The sequence below is a fragment of the Eptatretus burgeri genome, chromosome 2 (assembly GCF_056783735.1).
Source record: "Eptatretus burgeri isolate ZD-2024b chromosome 2, Ebu_testis_v1, whole genome shotgun sequence".
Lineage (NCBI taxonomy): Eukaryota > Metazoa > Chordata > Myxini > Myxiniformes > Myxinidae > Eptatretus > Eptatretus burgeri.
The window spans coordinates 117,008,580-117,025,165 of record NC_140962.1 but is presented as its reverse complement, the minus strand read 5'-3'; the positions used below and the strand labels follow the sequence as shown (position 1 = coordinate 117,025,165).

The 16,586-nt window shown below is 39.8% G+C and overlaps 1 protein-coding gene across 5 annotated transcripts in view; it reads left to right on the top strand.

Moving 5' to 3' along the window:
• The window catches only part of MCRS1 (microspherule protein 1), a 126,983-nt gene that overhangs the window by 84,937 nt on the left and 25,460 nt on the right, over positions 1-16,586 (top strand). For all 5 annotated transcript variants that reach the window (XM_085870905.1, XM_085870904.1, XM_085870901.1 and 2 more), the window contains one exon: positions 10,221-10,330. In XM_085870905.1, the coding sequence (XP_085727031.1) occupies positions 10,221-10,330 (110 nt within the window). The remainder of the gene's footprint in view (positions 1-10,220; positions 10,331-16,586) is intronic.

Sequence of the window (16,586 nt, the reverse complement as noted above, 5' to 3'; positions counted from 1 at the left end):
AACCAGCCACGAGAGCAAAGAAAAACGCGATTGCTTGTACGGAGCTGATGAGCTCGGATTCTGAGGGTTAAAAATTAAAACCTACTATACTTACTTCTTAGTATGTCTTGACATCATACGTTTCACTGTTCCAGATGTCGCCAAGTCAAAGCTTTTTAAATCATGCAGCCCTTGTATGGTATTTCAAGGTTGTAAACGCCTTTCTTCGATTTGTTCATTGTTGGCATCGCAGCTTGGTATATCTAAACATTTATTGTTTATATATATATATATATATATATATATATATATATATGTATATGTATAACATACATACCTATTTTGTACACCGCTCCTTCCAAATTCCATATCTCAGCGATGCATGACGTCATCACTTGACGCCAAAGGAAGGGAGTACTTTTTTTTTTTTTTTTTTTTTTTTTTTTTTTTTTTTAACTCCGTTTTCTTTCTTGCTTGTTACTTGCAAAATCGAAGATTTGTCAAGTTTATTGGTCATTCGATTTTGTCTGTCTGTTTGTCGCCTACAGGTCATGATTTTCAACCGATCTTCACGAAACTTCACCACATGGTAGAATTTGGCATAAGGAAGAAGCCTATTGTTTTTGAGGTCAAAAGGTCAACATAGGCCAAAGGTCAAAAACTTAGGTGAGATTTCTAAATTCCTCAATTTTCATCTGATTGACTTGAAATTTGAAGACTATTTATATTTCAGGTCACTGAATACAACCACCAACTATTTCGGAGGTCCACATCGGCCAAAATTCTAAAATTGTCAATTTTCTTTCGTTTCACTTGAAATTTGAAGAGGAGTTGCATGTTTGGTCATTTAATTTAACCAGCAGTTATTTTTGAGGTCAAATTTGTTTTATGGATTTTGCAAGTGTTGTGCTCTGCATGACGTTGTCTTGTTTGTTTGTTTGATTGTTTGTCCGGGCGATATCTCAGGCATCCTTTGATCTTGGAAGCTGAAATTTGGGGACAAACGTGAAGATGTGCTTTGGCAAAAACGTTAATTTTTTATCAATCAATTTATTACTTGATTCTTATCTATTTATGAATTACCTATTTTATTTTTCATTCTGGCAATATCTCAGGAACCTTTTGAGCTCGGAAGCTGATATTTGGACATGACTGTGACCAAGTGATTTGGCTGTAAAGAGTATTTTTGTACACTGCTCCTTCTCAATGCCGCATCCAGGCGATGCATGACATCATTGCTAGGCGTCAAAGGAAAGGAGTACTCGGTTTTCGCTCCTTTTGTTTTCTTGTTCGTTTTCTCGTTTTGTTGTTTGTTTGTCCGGGCAATATCTCAGCCATTCTTTGAGGTAGGTATTTTTGGGCACAAAAGTGAAGATGTGCTTCGGCAAAACGGTAATTTTTAGCCGCGTTGCGTAGCGAACGCTGGCTCTAAGAGAGCTCCGCGTTGTTCTTCTTCTTGTTCTTCTTCTTCTTCTTCTTGTTCTTCTTCTTCTTCTGGTGAAGACAAAACCTTTCTGGGGGTGAGAATAGGGAGTGAAGCAGGCAGGGAGTGTACATGGAGGCACCTGATGCCCTGAGGACACCTGATGCCCTGGGGCGACCTGATGCCCTGGGGGTACCTGATGCCCTGGAGGCACTTGATGCCCTGGAAGCTAGCATAGCAAGGAGATTGACTGGTGGAATGACTCGGCTCTTGGACACATTTGTCCTTGTTATTTTTTGATCAATCGATTAATTGACTTATGACTTTATTGATTTATTAATTACTATTTCTCATCCTGGCAACATCTCAGGCATACGTATTTTGAGCTAGTAAGGTGGACATGACAGTGACCAAGTGATTTGGCTATCAAGGGTATTTTGGTTCACGAAAAAAGTGAAAAAAAATTTTCACGAAAAAATAAGTGACCACTATATTCGTTACTGTCTGTCTGTCTCTGTCTGTCCGTCCCGAGCATAGCTCCGTGGGTTTTGATCCAATCCTGATAAAATTTTGGTGGGAGGTTTGTATCATGATCTAGTTGTTTTCCTGAAAATGGGCGTGGTGCGCCCATTATGGGCGGAGCCACGCCCAAAAAACGTGTTTTAGGGGTAGCCGATTTCAATTTGCATCTTCTCCTAGGGGCTTTGTCGAATCTGGCAGGGGTTTCGGTGTTTGGTTAGCACAATGGCACCTGCATAGCCCCACGGAGCTCGATTTTTCATTTTCGTCCCAAGGTCAAGGTCACGAACTTAGAAAATTGCGAATTTGACATAAAAATCCATCATCTCCGAGGGGTTTGTCGAATCTGGCAGGGGTTTTGGTATTTGGTTAGTCCAATGGCACCTGCATAGCCCCATGGAGCTCGATTTTTCATTTTCGTCCCAAGGTCAAAAACTTAGAAAATTGCGAATTTTGACATAAAAATCATACGACAGCCCAAACTTTGAGAGCTAGGATGACAATATTTTTTATGCATAATCTTGAGGTCATTCCCCACATAAAGTCTTGAAACCATTTTGCTCTATTTCGAACACCTTGCCCGTGGCGCCCCCTTCAAGTTTGTTTTTACGCTGATTTCATCAAAGTATGGATAATCTGAGGAGTGTGAAATGCCATCTAGCCTATATGACATTATATTGTTACTGGAATGTTCCAGAGGAAGTTTTGCACCAAAGGTCATAATCCTTGACCTTTGACCTTTAAAGTTCACAAAGGTCAAATTTTCCAAGTTGTGGGAATCGAACCGGATTTTCGACCTTCTTCAACGAACTAACTCCATCAAGCTATAGCACGTATCCTGTTTCCTTATTTTAATGTCCACAACATTGTTTTGTGACCTTTAAAGGTTATGCAAAGGTCAAATTTTGAAAGTTGTTGAACGAAACCGGGTTTATCGACATTTTGCAGCTAATAGTCATTATTATTGGTCAAATCCGGAGACGACAACCTGTCACTCGTAACACATCATGTTGATCATTTTTATAAGTTGGTCAAACATTATCACATTGTCTCATCCTTGACTTCTGAAAAATCTACATCGTCAAATACCGCTCGTGAATCATTGTCGTCTTCAGACTTGTTTGATTTATTTATTCATCGATTAATTATTCATTTTTCGATTAATTACTTAATTTTCAAAAGTGTGGATTCAGATGAAGCCGTGGTGGTTTTGGAATGTTATTCGGCAGTTAATTGAGAAATTAATTACTTTATGATTATTATTTGTTTATTTTCAATCTGCCATTAATTAAACGATCAATAATTATTCTACACCATGTGCTGCAAGGCGGCATTGCCGGGCGCCAAAGGTGAAGGAGGTTATGTTTTCACGCCTCTCTGTCCGTTTGTCTGGCTGTCTGGCTGTCTTTGTGCAGGTTGTCTCAAAGTTGTATACGGATTCGGACAAAACATGGTGGACAGGTTGGGTGTGTGACAAGGACGAATTGATTCAATTTTGATGAAGATCCGAATCCGGATCTGGATACGAGATTTACTTAATTTGTTAAGTGATTCTTCACCATTGAGAGATCGGGCCAAAAACTCTATCGCACTGCATAGAATGGCATTTCAAAAATGTGTTGGGCCCAATATGTTCTTGTGGATCAGGCATTACGTGGCAGAGATGTGCGTTCTACCGAGTGCCCTTCTAGTTATTTATTTATTTGGCCTGGGGATGGGTGTACTTTGAAGGTACCGCTACTTGTTTTTTTGGTGTATGGTATATAAATGGTTTTATTTAAAATCCACCCTATGAGTAGGGAGCAACTGTTTATCTCATGTGATGACAATCGCAGCGTCAATGATCGGGTTTTATTGCGGAGTTTTACAGGAAATAATTGAAGAAAAGAAAGAAATCATAATATAATGGGTGTAAATCTGGAACTTCCAACACGTTTTTCTCCAAACATATTCTGTTCATACTTCTGAAATCTTCACATTGTGTGTTCCATGTATTTATGCAGGTTATTGCGGGTTCAAAAAATCGAATATAGATTGTGACGTCATCGATTCCCTCTTTGAAAATTCAATCAGCAGCTTTCGGCAGCAAACCGACGGCCTGGTCCCAGACGACGTGTTTTACTTAACCAAGTCCATGAGTTCAGGACGTTTGTTCAACTCGGCATTTACGACTTTTATCCTGCCATGTTGTTAATCTGTTGATGGAGGTAATATAGAAACGATGAATATGTAAAATCGTTTGTGTTACTCATCCAGCACTATGTGTCAAGGTCAACAATCTAAAGCGACCAGTCTCAAACGCTACCATGGGCACCAAACACGCCAACAATATGAACTGAGCTGTTGAATGCGGTGCAAAACATCCAAAGAAACTACCTTAACCGAGTATTGTGATCCTTCCTGTCCCCAATACCCGTCGTCGCAGACAGTTATCTGCTCGTAGAGTTTAATTCCACGATGATTTGCACACACTGAGATGATCCATTGTATATTATGTAGCCTATTGGTAATGAGATAATGGGGTAATTAATTTGGGTCATTGTACTGACGAAACTGAGTTAATCAGATAATTACTCTTGGTAGGGTGATTGTTTTAGATGTGGAATGAACAGGGAGGTTAAAAAAATGAACAAATACTAAAAATAAAATAAAAAATGCTTGGGACTTTATACTGACCGTCCCGTTTCCTTTATGAATTTTAAGACCAATTTGCGGAGTCGAGGGTGTTTCTGGCTCAATTGACAAAGTGTATCCGGTACACCTGACCAGGGGATCCCAACTCTTGGACACTGCAAAAGACGCGTACTGGGTTCTCCATACCGAGGGCTTTGAGTGAGAATGTGTTCCAGGTTTTTAAACATGGTTAACACCTTTCCTTATTGTTGGTGATAAAACGTTTGTTTTTTTGTTTTTTTTCCTCTGTATCCCGGTTTATTCAGAATTCAAATACCAGTATTTCCATATGGAAAATTATATCGCTGGAGACAAACTCCTGTCTGGACAAAAACTCCATCTATCAGGACACGTCCGGAGACAAACACCATCCAGACATGATCTCCGCCCAGACATGTCTGGGGAAGGGGGAGTTAACAGAGAGAAAATGTTGTGCTTTATGAACAAAAATCAGACACACAGTATTAGTGCCTGGCTGATATCAACAATTCTTCAAGAATCGGCAGATTGAAGTCTGTGTGATTACCGTCTGCAGTACGTACTGTATACAACCCAAAATCCCAGAGTAGCTTTAACCCTTGTTTTGGGGTAATTTCAACAAATAATTTATAAAAACAACGTTGCATTATAGACGTTTCAGGGGACAGGAAGGATAAACATTAATCTTGATAAACAGCTGCCAATTGTCGTGTGACAGGTGGAAAAAAAAAATGACTAATTTTGAAAACATGTTTATAGGGCTCGGAAATCGGGTATTATTAAATATATTTTTCTTTGAAACTCACAAAGAAAAATATGTAACCTTTGTAAATCATGTACCTCCCACCTTGCAGCAAATGCTAACTGGACATCCCAATCAGGACATGAACTGTCCCGCGCTTGACTGCAGGGCACTCGATAAGTGGCTTAAGCACTCAAGCAAGCACTCCAATTAAATGGTTGATAAAGAACGGCTGGCCAAGCTGTGGCTGCATACCAAATATAACATCCCTTTAACTTTAAGGCCAGTCCACCGTGCTCACAGCAGTTCAGGAAATTAAATGGATTTGTGTAAATAATGACTTTATCCACAAAAGAGAGGCTGTTTAATGTGGAACAACCCTGGAGACATCACAAAGTTGATAATGCGCCATGTTGTCCGCTCTTCTGTGCATGCGTCTCGTGGTACATTGGTTTGCGGTCCATGCAAACGTTAACTTTATTTTAAAATGTCCGTTTTTCACCAGATTTACTTTGATTCCATGTAGAGCACCTCATGAAACCTCTAAAATATAGACATATCTGGCCGATGTTACGGATAAGCAGTCCCTCTAGGGCGCAGGGCACGAGGTCTCGCAGTGAATGCATTAAATCGTATAGCTCAATGAAGCTGGTTAATTTTGGCACATTCCTAAATGTTTTGTTCACTCAATACAATTATCCAAACAGGAGAAAAAGATAAGTTTAAGTCTTTGGAAATTTCACATATTCTTGTGTTGAAATGGAGAAGGAGGGATCAGTCTTGCTTTCTTAAACTTAATAGGTATATCGGCTTAGTTACAAGACTCGTTCTATCTTTAAATTATCAGATTTCGACACTTGGTCCGGACGATATCTGATTCTCAAAGCTGAAATCCTATTGCGACGATATACTTTAACTGGTCCGTGAGTGTAGATCGTGGAAAATTGCATCATATAATGCATGAAATTGCTCCAAACCCGTAATTTCAAAACTATAGCACTTACAAGAGTGATGTATGCAGCGATTCTTAGCTTTGATGAACAGGCATTCAATAACACAGTGTGAGTGGGGGGGGGAGGGGGGACTTTATCGTAAAGAAATCATTGCGGCCTGTTACAAGCTGCTCAGAAATTAGGTTTTATTTCACGACCACTCACTCTGGGTGGCGGAGCGCGGACCACTAGCTCTGGGTGGCGGAGCGCGGCAAAGGCAACGAGAGCAAAGGAACTGGATTGGGGCATTGTTTGTGGTTGTTTGTGTGGTTGTTTGTGTGGTTGTTTGAAAGTTTAAAAAAAAAAATTTTTTTTGCACGTACGGCCATGTACTTACGGGTACGGGCACGTACGTACAGTTGTTTGAAAGTTTTTTGGGGTTTTTTTTTTTGCACGTACGGCCACGTGCGTTCCCCATTACGGGTTACAACGTACAGACTTCCGGATAGTGATGACTTACTGTATTATAATAATTTCTCGATTTCTTATGCGCATTTATAGATAAACACAATGCCCCAATCCAGTCGTCGTTTACGAGATGGAAGGAACGGCCTGTGTGTTTGTTTGAAAGTTTTTTTTTGTTTTTTGGGGGTTTGCATGTACGGGCACGTGAGAGCAAAGGAACGGCCTGTGTGTTTGTTTCTGGCACGTGGTTTGAAAGTTTTTTTTTGTTTGTTTTTTTTTGCACGTATGCCCACGCACGTACGGGCATGTACTAGTTTCTTTAAATTAGCAGATTTCAACACTTACTTAGTCCGGACGATACCCGATCCCCAAAACCGAAATAATATTTCGTTGATATACTTCAATGAGTCTGTTTGAGTAGATCGTGTAAAATCATATATATATATATATATATATATATATATATATATATATATATATATATATATATATATATCTATATATATATATATATATTACAAGAAATCACTCAGCTCCTAATTTTAGGCCATGCGCCAGACCCGGTAATTTTTGGCCACCGGTACCTTCCGAGGGGAATAATGTTCATACTTTTTGGCAGGGTATACATCTCTACAGTCAGAAACTATGTGATAGCATTGCATTGGTGGTAGCCTTTTGTGTGTTATTAGCCTTTTAGTAACCCCATCCCAAAATATACTTTTCTGAAACTGGCGGAAGACAGAAGAGGACATTCTATTTAAAACTAATGGTTCTCTCTTATTATAGGCTATATCTTCTTGAAAATTGTTAGGCACGTAGCTCATGTTATTTGCTTTTCAAAACAGTTATTAAAACTAGCCTCACATTTTGTGTTTGCAATTACAGGCACTGATAGTCCAGTGATGACACATTGCAGAACATATGATTTTGTTTTCATAAAAAGTGGGACGGAAGTTTTTTGCCCATACCGTAATTAATGGATACCATTTTTAAATACATGAATTTGAAGAAAATTTAATCATAAATTAAAATAACAAAATATATTTTAAGTTGGATTATAATGTTATTATAAATGTTATTGTACATTATAAATGTTGTTGTTATTATTGTTACCCCACCCCCCAAAACAAAAAATACTGCAAATCAAGAAAAGTTTGTAACTTTTAGTTTTTCTTGCATTCAGGCTACAAATACATTGATAAAAAACATCTTAAATGATTTGAAGGTTCATGATTTTATGTATGATTTAAATGACCAAGTCCTGTTGGCCGAGGATGGAAGATTGAGAAGAAAGGAGTTGAACAGTTGGTGGTGCACTGGATGGATGGTCAGCCAGCACCCGAGGCCGTCCTTGATTTATTGGCCTGCAATTGTAAAAGGAAGTGTTCACTACCAAAATGTGTGTGTTTGTCAAACGGACTGAAATGCACTGATATGTGCAGACTGCCAGACTGTGAGAACCAGGCATCCATCTTTGAGTCAGACAATGGGGAAAGTTGAGATGAGGATATTGAAGAACTGGATAATGATTATGATTTTTAAGTTCATCTTGAACATTTTATATCACTTACAACCAGTGCATATGATCAGAGATGTCTTAGAAACTATAAAGGACCTGTCTTTGGTTCATAAGACTATGTTTATCAGCAACACATTGGGCCTAGGTAATGGCCTTGTTAGTGTGGAACACCACATTTGTGTTTCTATTCTGTAATTTTATGCCCTACAACACAAGTTTGTGTTTCATTTTCACCTTTGACTCATTTGACACTTTGACCTTTTACTCATTCATCAGATTGCACATGATTAACCATCTTGTTCCTGTCATATTGGTTTATATTGTGTAATACGGGTGTTTGATACTTTCATATGTGCATTATTGAGTATCTAAATCCCTGAAATTCTGTATTTTTTGAGAAACTACAGAGAAAAAAACATTAATCTTGTTCATGAACATGCGATCCTTTACCTTTGTTTGATTCTTGGAAAGTATCCTTCAGTAACAACAGGGAAAATATGACATTGACCAAACTACATAAATCCCTCCAAATTGGGTACTTTTTCATTTAGGGGGTAGGATAACATTGTCTGCGAAACTGATCTTAATATACAACATACAAAAAAGAAATTTAGATTTTTGGATTTCTTAATAAATTTTCTAAACACCCATGTAATTATATTGTTCGAGAACTTTTATTTACTTTACACAGTAAATGATAGACATATACTTTTCTAAAGGCGGTATGATTTATCACACTGGAAATACACTGATATGTAGGTGTCACCAATGACATACCTTTCAACCTAGGCATGTTTAGCACCTTTTGTTGAGAAGCAAATGATCCGAGCAAAAGGTGAGACAAATTTCAGTGTTAATGTTTGACTGATAAAAAAAAATGTGAAGTTGAAGTAGGATGTCTTACCTTGTACTGGCCATTTTGCACAAAAGCTTATTTATGGGTAGGCAAATAAACAGGGTGATAGCATTGCATCGGTGGTAGCTTTTTGTGTGTTATCATATTTTCTTGCTCTTGGGTGGTAAACCTTGCAAAAAATCACTGAGAATTATTCCCCCCCCAGATGGTACTGACCAACCCGACTGGCTCATGGATTATTTGAAAACTATGGCACTTTCAAAAGCCATTTGTATAGCGATTTTGTAGCTATGATGAATGTAGCTTGTGATAACATGAGTGTGGAAAGTGAAAAAAATAAACTTTATCGTTCAGAAATTGTTGCGGCCTGTTGCAAGTCAAGGCATGGTTGAGTAGACCAAAAACCATTGGCGGCTTCAGACCCCAGTGAGCTTACCTAGGAAACCCCTTTCCCCAGAGAGAGAGAGGTGGCCGAGGATAGCCTGATGAAGGATATAATTAAATAAGGCCGTTAATTATCTTCAAAAGGGGTGTTTTAATTAATCCAAACACCCAATTTTCAGTCTTGCACTTCCTTGGAGTTTTCTTAGTATGCAGGCAAAGTTTCAGGCTACTAGGTTTCATGGTTTTGGAATTGTGGTGGAGACCTACTGACACACACACACACACACACACACACACACACACACACACACACACACACACACACACACACACACACACACACACACACACACACACACACACACGTTGTTCATGAACTAAGTACGACAAAAAAAAACAACTTTAGCAGTACTTGGTCATTTTATGTCATCACAAGCAATGGTATTTGCCATTCGCAGACCCCAACATCTTTGTTTCTCAAGACTACGTGGGATAAGGTGTTCTATGACCTGAAGTTATTTTTTTTTTTTGTAATTGCAAAAGTGTGTGTGTGTGTGTATGTATGTATATATATATATATATATATATATATATATATATATATATATATATATATATATATATATATATATATATATATATATATATATATATATATATATATATATATATATATATATATATATTAGTTGCTTATTTTTTAATCATCTCTGATTTTGTTATCAAACAGTGTCTTTTTCTTCTTGCAGACAAATGACCTTACAACTGTGTACTTGGGAGTAAAGTTCAGTTGCAGTTTTTCTCTTCAGGAGGTCCAAGATCGCTGGTATTCTCTTCTCTACGACCCACTCATCTCAAAGTGAGCATCATCTTTTTACTACAAGCATTACGTAGAAAGATTTAGACAGTGTGTGCATGCATGCATATATGTATGTTTGTGTGTGTAGATATACGAGGGCGTGTTGATAAGTTAAGTGATGCCTCCTTTCTGTTTTGTTTCACCATTGGAAGATGAAAAAAAGGAGCATTTGATCATCATCATCATCGTCATCATCATCATCATCTCCCCGCTTGTGTACTTCCGGCTTAGTGTCCTGTCACCACCCATTCATTTGTCTTCCTGAAGCAGTTTGTAAATCAAATCATGCCAGTAAGCAGTGGGTAGGTGTGAGTCGCAGATAAATGTGTGGTGGTGTTGGTGTGCTGTGAGCTTGCAGATATTGACTTGATAGCAATTCATGGAGTTTGTCTTGTGATATTGTTTTCATGTCTTATCCATGTTTGTACCTCACAACAACCTGACTTTGTACTTGTAGCCTGTATTAAAGGCATGTACTTCCTAGTAGTTCATATATTTCACTCGGTAAACCATCCTCCTCATCTTTGCTTTGCCTTGTCTCAAGCATTAATAGGATGATTAATATTTGAATCGAGATAATAATCTTCCATGTCTCGGGTTGATGTCTTCCATGTCTACTGGAAAAGTTTAAATTTGCACATTTCCACAGATGCCAACCCTCCCGATTTCATCGGGAGGCTTCCGAAAATTCACCCAAACTCCCGCCCTTACGATCACTATCCTTATCCTCCCGAAATTTTGATATTTTTGCACTGTTCACTAATCAGAATGTACTAGTATGAGAATTGAATGAAAAGCATCGTCTGCTTCGTATAGCATGTGGTAACTCCATAACGTTCGCTGCTACCAAATTGTACGTAAAAAATTGCAAATTCAAATGAGGAGCAGCGAAACATTGGGTCTGGATCTCGCTTATGCGATCATGCACTGAGATTTAGTGCATGCGGTATGTGTGCAATACAGTGCATGCGGTATGTATGCACAGTGTATATGCATGCGATACGCTCACTGCATGCAGCTGGGCCCCGTACCAGCCCGGCGGTCGCGACCACCGTGCGGTGTTTAACAGCCGCTAGAGTTCTACGAGTCGCGCTGCAGCTGTGGAACATCGACTTCGAAGTTACCGATGCTTCAAGCCCTCGATGTTGATTACGAAATGGCAGAAAAGAAGCTTACGAAGACCAAGAAATGGTCTCAGAAGTACAAGACCGAATACAGTCTCCAATACCCGTGTATTCGAAAGTCTGAAAGAGGAATTCATCATGCGTATTGTACAGTATGCAGCGTTGATATTTCAGTTGAGCACGGAGGTCGCGATGATATTCGGAAGCACGTTGGAAGCAAACGGCACACAGACATTGCAAAGGAGAGATCTTCGAGCACGAGTACCGGTACACTTCTGAATTATTTCACCAAACAAGGGACAAGCGAGGAAGAGGATGTTACCCGAGCGGAACTTCTCTTTAGTGGATTTATTGTGGAACATAACTTGCCCATATCAGTCTCAGATCATGCTGGACCTCTATTTCAAAAGATGTTTCCAGATTCAAAAGTTGCTTCAAAGTATGGATGTGCAAGAACAAAAACTTCAGCAATAATTGGTGAGTTGTCAAATGTTACTGCTTCATCTATTGCCGATATTGCTAGACTATCTCCATTTAGCCTAGCTACAGACGGTAGCAATGACAGTGGTGAGGCCCAGCTATATCCTGTCCTGATTTCATACTATGACAACAGTGCTGGGATTGTGAAGCAAGGTTTGCTAAGTTTGCCTGCGTGCAAACAAGATTCCACTGGAGAAAACATTTTCAAACTGCTTGATCATGAGTTCAGTGACAGGAAAATTCCGTGGGGAAATTGTGTTTCCTTTTGTGCTGATAATGCCTCTGTCATGGTGGGCAAGCACAAAGGAGTCGCTGCTTATATCCACAAACAAAATCTAGAGTGCTACATCATGGGATGCCCTTGCCATATGATGCACAATACGGCCAAGAAGGCGGCTCAGGCCTTACCCATTGAATTAGATGACTTTCTCATTGATATTTACTACTACTTGGACAAAAGTAGTAAACGCGTCAAAGGAGTGAAAGCACTGCAAGAACTCTGTGATGCCCCGACACACAAGATTCTGAAGCATGTCGCAACAAGGTGGCTGTCCCTTGGTCAGTGCCTAGACAGGCTGATTGAACAGTGGGAGCCACTTCGCCTCTTCTTCAAAGAAGTACGAAGAAAAATGCAACCAACTGTAGCCAAGACTCTAACAACGAGCAAGAAGGACGGCACTGTATCTACTGCCAGTACTGGCACTGCAGGATCAAGCACTAGTGGAGCAGCATTCACCACTACCACTGCAGTATCTGCTGCGAAGAAGACAGCAGGGACAGCACCAAAACCAATGCTGAGAGCAGGTAGCATCACCGGCCCTTCATCACGTTCATCTACAAAGCAGATCCCTTCAGAGTCGAGAAAGACTGTGATAGTCCCATCTACAGGCAAAGAAGGACCCAAGTTAAGTTCTGCTTTTGCCAAATCACTTGATAGAAGCTCAGCAAAACCTTCGAATCAGAGGTCTTCTTCCTTGGCTGCACCTACCTCAAGCTCTCTCCTCAAACGTAAAATTGCATCTGGTACTACGAGTCTGACCTCTTCTGCTGGCAGTAAACGCAAGTGTGATCGCCCTGCGGCTAAGTGTACTCCGAGTTCTACAACTAAAAGCGCATCTTCCTCAAACACTGTGCAGGAATCTAGAGAAAAACGTGTCAACAGGATGTTCTTGTCTCCACAAACAAAACTCTATTGTTTCTTCCTTCGATATGCTAACAAGCTTTTTGAGAAGGGGAATCTTCTGCTCCAAAGAGACGAACCCTGTATTCATCTCCTGCACGGAGAATTGAATGGTCTTCTGAAAGATATCTTCGTACGGTTTTTGAAACCATCGGTGTCATCGGTTGTTCTGGTAAATGTACCCTTCTCTGACAGAAATCATCAGAAGAATGATGAGGACCTCATGATTGGGAACGATGCCAAACTGTATATAAGGGAACAAAGGAGTCTCAAGAAATCCACCTTCACTCTGAGTGAGTCAGACATCCAAGGTTTCTTCAGTGCAGTTCACTCATATTATGTGAAAGCCTGCAATTACATCTTCAAAACCTGGCCGCTAGATGATGAATTAGCCAAGCATGCTCAGGTGCTGGATGTTAAGCTACACCAAGAAGTGGGGTTTGACTGTGTGGAGTTTTTCATCAAGAAATTCCCCTGTCTGTTCAGTGGCGGTGATAGTGACATAGACAGTCTTGAGAGTGAATTCGCTCACTACCAGGCAGACGCCTCCATAGCTACAATTGCTACTGAGACAGTGAGATTGGATGAGCAGTGGCATCGGATTTCATAGCTCACAGATCCCTGCACTGGTGCCAAGAAGTATCCTAATTTGAGCAAAGTGATGAAGGGAATCTTGGTCATTCCTCATTCGAACGCATCATGTGAGCGGGCACTCAGTCTTGTACGGAAGAATCATACTGAATTTCGTCCCAATTTGAGTGTCAAAACCCTGGAAGCTCTCTTAATTGAAAAACTAGCTCATAGCACCCCTTGCTACCAGAGAGAATACAGCAAAGACATAATCAGAAGGGCTAAAAGAGCCACACAGCTGTCACTCAGCAAAGCTGCCATGGAAAAAGCAAGCAGCAGTAGTACCAGCCAGTAAGGTAAGAAAAATATTGCTTCTTTTGTGCTTTTTGTTAATCTTTGATTGTCCCCTAACTTACTAATATTAACATACATGTAACATTAAAAAGTGCACAATTTTCCCCTTTTTTTGTTCAAAAAGTGGGAATTCTTCACATGTTAAATGCTCCAAAATAGGGCTCAGAGGGCACTAGAGAGCGTCTAGAACCCCAGAGCTTCCAGGGCCCTAAGGCGGGCCCTGGACCCCGCCTCAAGGGTCGAGCGCTCCGCGCTCGAGATGTGCGCTTCGCGCACATTATTTGGTGTCGGTTGCAAATCCTCCCTAATTCTGATTTCCAAAAGTTGGCATCTCTGCATTTCATGCAACAAAGCACGTGCCGAACGCAAACAATTGCCAATCGTGCCGTAGTGAGTAGCAAGCAACACACTTGACCAGCAAGTGTTGCGTAGGTCGACACGGTTTTAAACTCCAGTATTCAGCTTCCACAATTCAACGTAAAATATGCTTCTTTATGGGAAGCCCATTTCAAATGCAGAAAAACTTGAAAGTTTCCTGAAACCTGCAAGCTTGGTTAAACCGAGGCTCGATGCACCATCTGTCCATGCCGCTAACGAGGAAATATTGAAAGTTGGAATGGACGAAAGTCCTGTACCATCTTGTGAAGACAGCGAAGCTGAGGCCAGAGTTTGGAATGAATAAATATATCCAATGCTCCAGGAGACCATTATTTTATTTACCTCTGCATTCAGTTACTGTAACTGTTGATTTTGATGTGCTTTACTGCACTTCCCCACCGTATTTTGCAATCCGTATTTCATTGGTTTCGTACAGTGCTATTGCTAACAGTGCATACACACGTGTGTGCCTGTACACTGTCATTCCCGATAAATATGATGCGCATGTGTTTTACCTCGCCTCTTTCATACGTGGTCCATGCATGCTCAAGCGTGCGTGACCACAGTCTCTGTACAAGATAAGTAGATTGCGCAAGTGTCTCATGTCTGCAAAATTGCAAGAGTCTTGAACTGTTAGCACTGTTAACTTCGGTGCTCAATGCAGCACTTGCTTATGCCTCTACCCTGTGTCTTGTTTACACCAGGTTCACAAACCTTTGTTTATTAAATAATAAAGTATGTTTTGATGCTTGTATCGCTTCAGTTCTTGTTGCAGAGCAAACTATTTTGTCCTTGTGTAATCGTTCACGGCGGTTCAATTCACATGGTTAACATAGTTGAGATTGTCATGTGTCTTTTGACTGCTCTGTTAAATTTAAAATGTGAGAACATGTTTTCATGTCACTAACTCGGGACGGAAACTTAGTCGCACGGAAATTTACACTTCTACAGTAATTACCCCGTGCTCGCAAAGCGAAGATCGGGGTTAACCAATTCGTTTACTTTGTTGGGTAGTCGATCTAGTTGAAAAAATTTTTTTTTTTTTTTTTTTTGAGATTTGTTCTACCCTTATTATCAGTATTTAAAATGGCGATTTCAGTTAATACAATGGCGATTTCGATGAAACTTGGTTGGTAGGTTTATACCATGACCTAGTTGTGTGTAAATGAGAACCGTTGCTATGGACACCACCGTTGCCTAGCAACGGGACTTTTAAATTTTAGGAAAATCATAAAAATTATTTTTTCAAAAATCGGGCCATGAACGACTGTGGACAGTACATTCAGCCATATTGTCAAAAGTTTCCAGCCGGATCCTATGAAAACTGTCGGAGAAGATAGACTTTGAATGAACCCTGGTAGAAAACAATAAAAAAACCAAGTTCGTTATACCTCAGAGATTATGAGTCAGATATACATGAAACTGGTATGGTTGGTTCATGGTATGTCCTAGTTATGTGTGAGAAAGAACCGTTGCTATGGACCCCTCCGTTGCCTAGCAACGGCCAAAAAACCTCTAAATGTGGGGGTATTTTAATGAAAAAAAAACAATCTGCAGCATTAACCCTTGAAGCTAGAATCATGAATTTTCTTGTGCTTAATCCTCAGGTCATTCCCCATCGAACGGGCCCATCACGTCAGGTTCTATTGGGTAGGTGACTAAACATGCCTGGATTGTCTGCCTCCCGGTTTGTCTGTTTGTCTGTCTACATATGTCAGTTTATGATCAAGGAACTCCCTAATTTCAGTTGAATGTTATATTTTGAACATCAATCAGAAAACAAACCTAATTTAGCAATACTTTGGCTCTGAATTCGGCCTAATCACACATTCGCAGAAAGGAGTGAGATAATTTTCTGACTTCTTGTTATTTTGTTTTTTTTAACTTTTATTTTTTTTTACATGTTTATCAGTCAAACAAAATTGAAAATCATTCCAAACAGAAATCTTGCTGTTTTTAAGGATGTCATAAAGGACACAAACCACATCCATGAAGAACAAGTATAATATGTTGGAAGAAGATTGTGTGAAAGATGCTGTTTCAGCGGCGGTAAACTTCTGGGTTTTTCTTTTTCTATGCCCATTAAAATCTTTATTTTGTTTCAATTGATTCGTATACTTGAACTCTCCTTTTCGAAGAACAGAACTCGCCTTGTCGGGAACTTTCAAAA